The sequence below is a fragment of the Pteropus alecto genome, unplaced genomic scaffold, assembly GCF_000325575.1.
Source record: "Pteropus alecto unplaced genomic scaffold, ASM32557v1 scaffold175, whole genome shotgun sequence".
Classification (NCBI taxonomy): Eukaryota; Metazoa; Chordata; class Mammalia; order Chiroptera; family Pteropodidae; genus Pteropus; species Pteropus alecto.
In genome coordinates this window covers 916975-928550 of record NW_006437739.1, presented here as the reverse complement: position 1 = coordinate 928550, position 11576 = coordinate 916975, and the positions used below count along the sequence as shown (strand labels likewise).

Genomic DNA, 11576 nt, shown 5'->3' with positions numbered 1-11576 from the left:
GAAGAGTATTTTGAGAATTGAAAATCACAATATGATATTAGTTATTATTATTATTTAGTTTTCCTTAATTAGTATTTAAAGGAATATAAGGAGCCTGTTTTCTTGTCTTTATTTTCATTCTTGTGGCCTAGGATTGTTACTTAGACAATGCCTACCCCTAAATAGTAAAGGTACCTTTAAAAAAATGAGAAATTTCCAATTGGCATTTTAATTTATATTTTATACTCATAAAACTCTATAAATGTTTATAACTATTGGCATTTTGCTCTTCATTTCATAATTAGCTGTATGACTTTATGTCACTTAACCTTTCTGGAACTCAGTTACCTATTTTGTAAATGAGAATTACAAAAATTCTTATTTCTTTTTAAATCCTTAGACTCAATTAAATCAGTACCAAAAAGATGTTTCGAGAAGAGAAGGAAGTTGCAGTGACTTCCAATTCAAGCTTCATGAACTGACAAGCTTGCTGGAAGAGAAGGATTCCCTTATAAAGCGTCAGTCAGAGGTAATAAAGGAAGGGGTAAGGGCAGAGAAGAACAATATGACTCAGTCCTGTAGGATAAATATTTCTCACGAGTTAGAGGAGGGCACATTTCCAAGACTCACTTTATTCATGAAGTAGAATATGAGTGTGAAGAGGTAGAAGATGCATATTTCAGGAGAAATAATTCAAATTAAAGCTAGAATTAAAACAAAAAAATAAGTGCTTTTGTGCAATTAATGTTTTTGAGATATTGCTTTTATATATCATTAGCAGTGAAACTCCCAATAATACTGTGAGCTCCTTACTAGATAATTAGCTGCTTCAGCAAGGGACTGTGTTATAGTCCTCTCTGTATCTGTAGCATGTAGCCCAAGATCTGTTATAAAACAGGTACCAAAGGAAGGAACTACCAAAAATGGTAGCTTATGTTGTATTACTGTTATTGAACAAATGGTACTTGCAGTAATGCTCAGTGATAAGCTTTCTGTTTGGAAACAATACTGGCTTCCATATTAAAATTTCATTACTTTTCTGCTGTGGCTATACTTTTCAAGCTTTTTAAGACAAAAACTTTCATATCATCTTGAGAACCAAGTCCATTCAATCTCATGTTATTCCGCACATATAGAAATTCTATACCAGCTAGTGGATTCCTGCACAAGCACATAATGTAACTTATTAGGCACCATGAATCAAGAATATATGGGATTCAACAAGTGAGATCAGAACATTTTTACCTCAAGCCTAGAAAGGAAGGAAAACAAGTAATTATTCTTAGTAACCTTGTTTAAAGATTGAACATACTTCTTACCTGTTTATACTATTTTTGAATGATTATACTGTCATTTGTTTGTAAGGAACTCTCGAAGTTGAGACAAGAGATATATTCATCTCATAACCAACCCTCCAGTGGTGGAAGGACTACAATTACCACTAGAAAGTAATGTATTTTTGAGTGAAATTTGAATATGGCTTTGGTTCTTAGTTATAGCATTATAATCCAAGGTATAGCATTATAATTTATATCTATATATCTCTGTGTCTCTGTCTGTCTGTCTATCTATCTATCTATCTATCTATCTATCTATCTATCTATCTATCTATCTATCATCTATCATCATCTATCCTCATCCCCCTAGACAGAATTTGGTGTTTTCTGCAGGCCATTAATTCTACTAAAGAATGAATATTCACAAAAACATATAGCTATTATGGTCAATAAAATTCTGTAGCACATCTTTCCTCTATTTACAATATATTAAGTACAATGGAAGTGAAAAGCAAATAATTGGTTGTTTAACAAACCATATTAGTCAGGACTCTTTTAGTTGCACATGCCAGAAACCCAACTTAAACTGGGAGTTAGATAATTCATTTAATTGTAATTACTTGGTGTCCAGATGGATTCATGTGCTTGAAATACGTCTTCAGAAATCTTTCTCTGTCTCTTGGCTCTGCTCTTTCCTGTACAGATGTCATTCTTAGGCAGGATCTCCCTTCACAGTAGCAATATAGCCACAGCATGGATCCTAGCAGTTTAGCAAAAAACAAATAGAAAGTGACTACGAATAGTTTCAGCAAAAGCCTTATTTTAGATATTTCGTGTAAATGGAATGATACAAAACATAGTCCTTTGTGACTGGATTCTTTCACCTTGCATAATGTTTCAAGATTCATCCATGATTTAGCATGTGTCAGTACTTCATTGCTTTTTGCTACTAAATAACATTCTATTTTATGGATATACAACATTTTATTTACCAATTTATGGACATTTGGGCTATTTTTAATTTTTGGCTATTATGAATAATGCTACTGTGAATATCTATAGACATGCTTGTGTGGACATATATGCTCATTCTTTGAGTATACATACACCTAGTAGTGGAAATGCTGGGTCTCATAGTAATTCTGTGTTTAACTTTTTGAGGAACTGCTAAGCTGTTTTTACAAAGTAGCTGCACCATTTTACATTCCCACCAGTAGTGTATGAGGGTTCTAATTTCTCTCCCATCCTCCTCAACACTTATTGTCCATCTCTTGGATTATAACCAACCTAAGAGGTGGGAAACAGTCCCTCGCTGTGATTTTAATTTGTATCTCTCTAATAATTAATGTTTTGTATATTTTCATGTGCCTGTTGGCCACTCGTACTTCTTCTTTGGAGAATGGCTATTTAAATTTTCCTCCATTTTAAAATTGGATTATTTGCTTTATTATTGTTGAATTGCAAGAGATATTTATATATTCTAGATACAAGTCCCTTATCAGAGATATATGATTTGCAAATATATTTTTCCATTCCATGAGTTATATTTTCACTATCTTGATAGTATTATTTGTAGCACAAGTTTAAAATTTTGAGGAAATTCAATTCATCTAATTTTTCTTTTCTTACTTGTACTTTTGGTATCCTATGTAAAAAAACATTTTGCCTAATCCAGGGTCATGAAGATTTACACCTATATTTCCTTCTAAGAGTTTTACAGTTTTACCTACTACATTTAGATCTATGATGCCTTTGAGTTAATTTTTATATGGTAGGAAATAGGGTTCCAAGTTCATTCTTGTGCATGGGAATATCTAGTTGTTCCAGCACCATTTGTGGAATATACGGTTCTTTCCCTCATTGAATTGACCTGGTATTATCATTGATAATAAAACGATCATAAATGGAAGGGCACATTTGTAGACTCTGAAGTAGACTGTTTTACTCCATTGATCTAGTTGCTTGTCTTTATGCCAGTATGACACTATCTTGATTACTATAGCTTTTTATTTAAGTTTTGAAATCAGGAATGTGAGTCTTCAAACTGTTCTTTTCAAGATTGCTTTAGCTATTTTTGGTCCTTTGCTTTTCCACTTGAATTTTAAGATAAGCTTGTCTATGTTTGTAAAAAAAATCCATCGCAATTCCTATAAGAATTTAATTGAATATATAGAAAACTTCAGGTATTATTGCCATGTTAACAATATTAAATCTTCTGACTCATAAGCATGGGATCCTTTCTTATTTAGATCTTTAATTTCTTAAAACTATTTTCTAGTTTTCATTGCAATCTTACACTTATTTTCTTAATTTCATTTTCACATTGTTCATTGCAAGTATATATTATTAAAATCGATTTTTGTATATTGATGATATATTTTTAACCTTGCTGAACTCATTTATTAATTCTAATAGTTTCACTGGATTCTCTAAATATTTCTATAAACAAGATCATACCAGTTGCAAATATAGTTTGAATTATTCATTTCAATCTTCATGCATTTTATTTTGTTTTCATATCTAATTGTCCTAGAACCTCTGGTAATGTGAAAGGGAAGTGGCAAGAGTAGATATTCCTGTCTTTTAATTTGTGTCTATAAAGGAATTTACGTATGTTATCTAAGTTGTCGAGTGTTTTTGGCATGAAATTGTCATAATATTTATTATGCTTTTAAGACAAAGGAACTCTCTTTTAAAAAATTTATTGAGATATGATTGACATAAAACATTATATTAGTTTCAGGTGTACAACACTATTTGTTATGTGTATATACTGCAAAATGTTCATCACGATAAGTCTAGTTAACATCCACCACCACACAGTTACAAAAGTTTTTCTCGTGATAAGAAATTTTAAGATCTGTTCTTTTAACAACTTTCAAATACACAGTACAGTATTTTTAACTATAGTCACCATGCTATGCATTATATCACCAGTACTTATTTATTTTGTAACTAGAAGTTTATACCTTTTGACCATCTTCACCCATTTTACTCACCTTCCACCCTCCTCCTCTTGCACTTCTGGTAACCACCAATCTGTTCTCTGTATCTATGAGTTCATTTTTTTTTTTGATTCCACATATATATATATGTGAGATCATATGGGATTTGTCTTTTTCTGTCTGATTTATTTCACTTTGCATGATGCTTTCAAGGTTCGTCCATGTTGTCACAAATGGTAGGACTTCCTTCATTTTTATAGCTGTCTAATCCAATGTGTGTGTGTTTGTGCATGTGTGTATGTGTATATGAAACATTAATTGCTGGATAATATAGTAGTTCTATTTAAAATTTATTTTTTTATTTTTTTATTTTTATTTTTTAGGCGAGGCAACCTTTGGTTGACCTCACAACCTTTGCAAGGACCTTGTCAGCTTACAATCCTTTATTTTTTTATTTTTTACACCTACAGCACCTGGCCTTCCTAGGTGGTCTCCCATCCAAGTACTAACCAGGCCTGACCTTGCTTAGCTTCCAAGATCAGATGGGATCGGGGTGGCATGGCCGTAGACTGAAATATTTTTATTTATGTATAGTTGGTATACAATATTATATTGGTTATACTGGTTTCAAAGTAGTTCTATTTTTAATTTTTTGAGGCAACTCCAGACTGTTTTCCATAGTGGCTGTACCAACTTACTATCTCATTGATAGAGCACATCCTTGCAAATAATTTTTATTTTTTCACCTTGATAATAGCCATTCTAACAGGTGTGAGGTGATAACTTCTCTTTCTCGGTATTGGTAAATTGCATATCTCTTTCTTTGATAATCAGCTTTAGTAATATTCTTGAAGAATCGGGTTTTGTTTTATTTTTTTTCCTCTGTTTTTCTGTTTTCTAATTCATTGATTTCTTCTCTTTATTTTCTTTCTTATGTTTATATTCCACTTAATTTTCTCTTTTCTAGTTTCTAATGTAGAAATGTAGATTTTAGATCATTTCTAATATAAGCATTTAATACTATAAGTTTCTACTTAAACACTGCCTTTAGCTGTATCCTCTAATTTTGATTAAGTTGCATTTTCATTTGCATTCACTTCAAAATATTTTCTAATTTCTCTTTTTGATCCATTGGTTATTCAGAATTGTATTCTTCAGTTTCCAAATCTTTGAGAATTTTCTAGATATCTTTCCGTTATTGATTCCTAATTTATTTCCATTTTGGTCAGAGAACATACTTTGCATTCATTATAATCATTTTAAATTCATTGAGACTTGTTTTGTACCTCAGAATACAGACTTTCTTGATATATGTTCCATGTGCCATTGAAAACAACGTGTAAATTGTTGTTGATGGGTGGATCATTTTATAAATGTCATTTAACTCAATTTAGTTAATAGTGTTGTTCATAGCTTCTATGTCTTTACTGATTTTGTTTACTTTTAATATCAATTATTTTGGAAGGCATGCCAAAATCTCCAACTCTTATTGTGAATTTGTTTCTCTCTCATTTCTATTAGTTTCTGCTTCATGTATTATGAATTTATGCTAGGAGGTTCATAAACATTTAGAATTGTTATGTTCTATTGATGAATAAAAATTAAGGACTGTTACATCTTGTGGATGAGTTGACACATTTATCATTATTAAATGACCCTTTATATCTACTAATAATTCCTGTTCTGAAGGTTACGTCATCTGATATTATTGTAATACTCTGGCTTTCTTTTGATTACAGATTACATGATAATTATGCTTCTATTCTTTTAGTTTATTCTATTTGTTTATATTTAAAAGTTTTTAATAAATAATATACATAGTTGAGTCTTGTGTTTTTACCCAATATAGCAATATTTGCCTTTTAATTGGAGTGTTTAGACCATTTATATTTAATGTGTTTATTTTTGAATTTAAGTTTATCATCTTGCAATTTGTTTTCTATTTGTCCCATATTGTCTTTGTTCCACTTTTCCTCTTTTCTTTTTTACTTTTGGATTAATCATTTTTTCATTATTGCGTTTTATCTATTTTATTGGCCTATTAGGTATAATTTTTTTATGATTGCAAAGACTTAAAGTATTCTTTATCTTATCAAAGTCTACCTCCAAATAATATTACTGTACCTCATCACATGTAGCATACAAACATTATGATAGTATACTTCCATTTCCCCTTCATGATCTTTTTACTATTTTTGCCATATATATTTACTTTTACATATATTATAAACCTCCAGATACAGTATAATTTTTCCTTTCAATGGTTAATTATTTTTAAAGAAATATTAACAATAAGAAAAACAGTTTTAAGTTTGTCCACATATTTATCTTTTCTGGTGTAATTCATTCTTTGCTTAGCTCCAAATTTCCATCTGATATCATTTTCCCACTGCCTGAAGAACTTTCTTTAACATTTTTTGTCATGCTGCTTTGCTGATGAAGACTTCTCTTGGCTTTTAATGTGTGAAAACTATGTTATTTTGCCTTCATTATTCAAAGTTATTTTTGCTGCATATAGAATAGTAAGTTGTTTTTTTCCTTTAGTATTTTAAAATTGTCATACCACTGTCTTCTGATATTCACTGTGTCTGATAAGTTTTCTATTGATCTTATGATTTTTTTCCCTCTTTGAGTAATGTTCTTTTTCTCCGGCTATTTGTAAGATTCTTTATCACTGGCTTTCAATAATTTGATTATGATGTGCCTCTCTGTTTTTCTTCATTATTCTTTTCCTTGAGTTTCACTGAGCTTCTTGGATCTGTGTGTTTATAGTTTTCATCAACTTTGGAAACAATGTGATCATTATTTCTTCAATTATTTTTGTCTTCTGCAAATCCTGTAGGACTTCAGTTATATATATGTATATTTCCCATAACTAACTCATACTCTAGTTTTTCAGTCTTTTTTTCTCTCATTTTATTTTGGATAATTTCTCTCGATGTCTTCAAATTGAGTAGTATTTTCTTCTGCAGTGACTATATGTTGTTAATCTCATCCACCGTAATTTTTATCTATAGAAGTTCAATGTAGATTTTTGTATCCTCCATTGTTCTCTTCATCCCATTCATGATTTCTTCTAACTTCTTGAGTACACATTTTATATTATTTATATTTCTAATAGATATACCCTTGCTTACTTGTTTATCTTTTCTGTCACTTCTTGATCTGTTTCTATTGATATATGTTTCTCTGCATTATTACTCATATATTCCTGCTTCATTGAATGCTTACTCACTTTTTATTCAATGCCATATATTGTAATTTCACATATATGAGTTCTGGATTTTTTTATTACTCTAAGTATTTTGGGATTTTGTTCTGAGATGAAGTTGTTACTTGGAAACAGTTTAATACTTTCAAGTTTTCCTTTCAAACTCTGTTAAAACAAACTGCAGTCTAGGACTAATGTCATCCTACTACTAAGACCAATACTTTTCTATAGTCTCTGTCTTATGTCCACTGTACTAGGGGTTCTTTCCACTCTGGTTAGTGGATCACAAACTATTCCCATCATTAAGTGAGCTCCAGGGATTTCTAAACTGTTCTTTTTCAGTGGTTCTTTCCCCAACTTCAGTAACTTTTTCACATGCCTACACTGATCAGCACTCACCCAAAGACTTGTGGGGAACCCTCTAGAGGTCTCCTGGCCTCTTTCTATCTATGTAGCTCTCTCCTATCTGGTATTCTGCTCCACAAATTCTGGCTGCCTTGGCATACCTTTAGTTGAAATTCTGTCACCTGAACTTGGTGAGAGTGCTAGACTCTGTTTGGCTTTCCTTTCCCTATCCTGTGACCAAGTAAATTGCAAGGCAGTGAGCTAAGCACTTAGAGGGCTCATGTCATTTGCTTCCTTTCTTTGTGATCATCTTGTGATGCCTTGGTCCATCATTTCCAGAAACAGAAGTATCTCCTTCTTACTCTTTTGAAAATAATAGTAAATCTTTGTCTATTAAGAGGAGATTTTCTTTTTAGAAAAAGTCGTAAGCCATGCAGAGCCAAATAAATTTAATAAGGGGAATCAAACTAGAAGTGGCTAAAAAGGAATGAAAGTTATTTTCTTGTGTAGTTTGTAAACTAATTTTGTTTTTTTTCTGTATAGATACAGGACACAATATCCAATCCTAGGTCTCCTGTATGATGATTATGAATATATACCACCAGGTAGTGACACACAGACTATTATGATTGAGAAAACAGAAGACAAATGGACTTGTGTAAGTTCACGTGGACATTTCTAATCCTACTACGACTAAATATATATAAACATATATATAAACAAATTCTATAAACATATAGAATATATATAACAGCCTTCAAAAATTGTGGTAAAATATCAAAATGAACTAAAATTGTAGAGTTTTTTTTTTCTCTTAAGACTTTTCCATATTTCTCTTAATAATAAATAGTAGGAATTTAGAAACTTTGAAATGATTCCTACGTGGGCTATCTGAACTGTAATAAATTAGGTAAATTTTACCCCAAAGAGGAAGACAATTAATATACTAATTTTATTTCCTTGCATATCTCAAGAGTTATTCAACCATTCTATTCAAATTTAAAAAAAAAAAAACTTTTCTAGAGCAGGTAAAAAAATGTCATAGTCAATTATGAAGGGGAATGGAGGATAGAGAAACAGTATGTTTTAATAGAATTTGTCTTTAAATCTTGTATGTGTTACTTATTATTTTAGATGATAAATTTTTAGGAATTTGAAAGAGAGATATGTCTTTCTTTCTCACTAGACTGTATGATTCTCTAGCTTTAAATCCTTTACTTCGAGTTAGGCTAATGAAGAGTACTTTAAAGGTCATGTACTCTAATATCTACTTTCTATGACCTTTTCTAAGATGACCAAATGATACAAACTTAGCATCTTTCTAGGCATTCCAAAACATTGCTAGAGGGGGTTGATTACTAAAACCCTCTTCTTATAAAGGACTGAAAGCTACTTTCCTAAAACTTGTACTTACTGAGCTATTAACCCTTAAAGTAGTGAACATAAAATAGAGGATATATTTTCCCTAGCACAGTGGTTCTCTACTAGGGGCAATTTTTCCCCCTAGGAGATATTTAGCAATATTTAAAGACAATCTTGGTTTTCACAACTAGGAGTCTGGTACTATTGGCATCTGGTGGGGAAAGGCCAGGGATGCTTTTAAATAATCCTACGATGTGCAGGACAGTCCCCAACAACAAAGAATTATCTAGCCAAAAATGTTAATAGTGCTGAGTTTGAGAATCCTGGCTAATACAACAGAATGGCCTTGAAGTTCTTTTTCTCCTTAACTATATACCCCATATTACTGCTAAGGGATCGTAACAGTAAGCCATTGATAGTGATGGTAATGTATGATATCCCTCAGGTGCAATGGACAGAAAAGAGGTTGAGAATTCCCACTCTAAAACAACACAGTCTGACTTTACCACCATGAAAATTACAGCCTTTGTTTTGTTAAAAAATGATTAGGTAATAAAAGCAGGTAAAACAAATCTATGGTTATTAAAGTGAGGAAGTGGTTATCCTTGAGGGTGGTGCTTACTGGAAAGGAACATAAGGAAGACTACTGGGGTACTAATAATATGGTGTTTCTTGATTTGGTTGATGGTGCATGTGCTCAGTTTTAGAAAAATCATTTAGTTGCACACTTATATGTGCATTTTTTCTACATGTTTCTTATACTTTAAAAAGTCTTAAAATGCTTAAACATACCATGATGAGCAAGATACACAAATATCAATCATTCTGCAGAACCTTTTGAAGAAATTTTAAATTACAGATTTATAGTTAATACTGCAGATGTATAGTTAACAAATTACTGTAGATGTACAGTTAATAAAATTAAATGTCTATTAAATAACTCACTTTAAAAATGCTTTTGGTTGAACAAACTCATATTTAAGTAAACAAAAGAATTCAGAAAGGTTTTTCTTAGCTCTGAAGCCCTTCCCTATCTACAATCAAGCCATCGATCTTATAGATATGGTTCTCTATCATCAGTGAAACCAGTCAACATTTAGTAAACACAAAATAAAAACATTTTGAGCTTTGACATATATTGTATTTCTTAAGTCATGAATTAGTTGAGAATTACTTATTACTAAATATTAACTGATAAAGGATACTTGATGGCCCAAGGACCACATGAGCAGCTGAAAGTCAGCATGGGATTTATAATTAGTCACTCAGAGATTAATTGATGCTGAAATTTAAAACTGAGAAGCAGTTGCTGCCACTAATCACATGATCCTCAGAGGTAGCATCAACGTGAGGACCTGTCAAATAAAAGATCTACAGAATAGTAGTATTACCCCTCTCTTCCTTATAAATGTACACCAATAAAGATCAAACTTGATATCTTAAAGAACTAGATACTGATAACAAGTTCATAATATATTTAAGTAAGTTCATAGATGAAAGGTCTATATTTATTAACAATTAGAGATGTTTGGACATATTTAACCTCTAAATATGACACCAAGGAGGAAATCTGAGTACTCCCTCCCTCCTGTTTAAAGTCATTTGAAAACATCTACCTTGACTAAACTCAGACAAACCATTATTTCATTGAATATACATATATAAAAGAGTACTGCAAAAGTCAGTACATTTCCTTTGGTTTTATATCTATCAATTTAAATCATTTTCAAAACTGTGTACATCCAATAACGATGTCTTAAATTATGAGCCAGCTGTAAACTAACTTTTCTTTTTCTTTTCTAGCCATGAATGAATCTCCAACTCAGTTTTTGTGTGTGCGTGTGTGTCTGCATTAGTACTTTATTATCTTTTCCATAACTAAAGGCCAATCAAAATTTGAACCATGCAACTACCAGCAAATCTAATGGAATGAATTTGTTCTGCAGATGACAGTTTCTCCAGCCATTTAGGAGGCCTGAATCCTTTCTATCACATTCTTGTATTCAATATAGCAACACACTGCTTATTTAAACTTCGATTGCAGATAATGTAGGACATAATTCACTTTTCTTTTTCCCAATAGGGTGCTTCCTAGATACTGAATTAATCTGTTGGGGTAGAGATTTTATATGTTATTCTTTTAGAAGATTTTCCCTGTACTAGATGTGTGATTCAGGTACAAGAATAGTTTATTACCAAAAAAAACAAACAAACAAAAAAAAAGAGGCAAAAGACTACTGATTTAAAGTTTAGCTAGTGCATGGTATATACAGTGTATATCTGCTTTTCTCACATTGAAACTTGTGACTAATAGAAATGCTCCCTTACATGTTATGTATATCTCTTAGAGACAACTAAATCAAAGGTGATTGTTAACTTAATTTAGTACGGAAGTGGGATACTTTTTAAATAGCCAAATCCACTAAATTGCACATTGTGCTATTATGGTTCTAAGTA

General features: G+C 31.4%; 1 protein-coding gene across 2 annotated transcripts in view; it reads left to right on the top strand.

The window, feature by feature from the left end:
* POF1B (POF1B, actin binding protein) overlaps positions 1–11062 on the top strand; it is a 79017-nt gene extending 67955 nt beyond the window's left edge. The window contains exons 14-17 of one of the 2 annotated variants that reach the window (XM_006914779.1): positions 380–508; positions 1345–1427; positions 8301–8415; positions 10923–11062. In XM_006914779.1, coding sequence (XP_006914841.1) covers positions 380–508; positions 1345–1427; positions 8301–8415; positions 10923–10928 — 333 coding nt within the window. In that variant the 3' untranslated portion in view covers positions 10929–11062. Of the gene's footprint in view, positions 1–379; positions 509–1344; positions 1428–8300; positions 8440–10922 lie in introns of those variants that run through there. The other variant, XM_006914778.1, reaches the window with a different exon arrangement.
* The last annotated feature ends 514 nt before the right edge of the window (positions 11063–11576 follow it).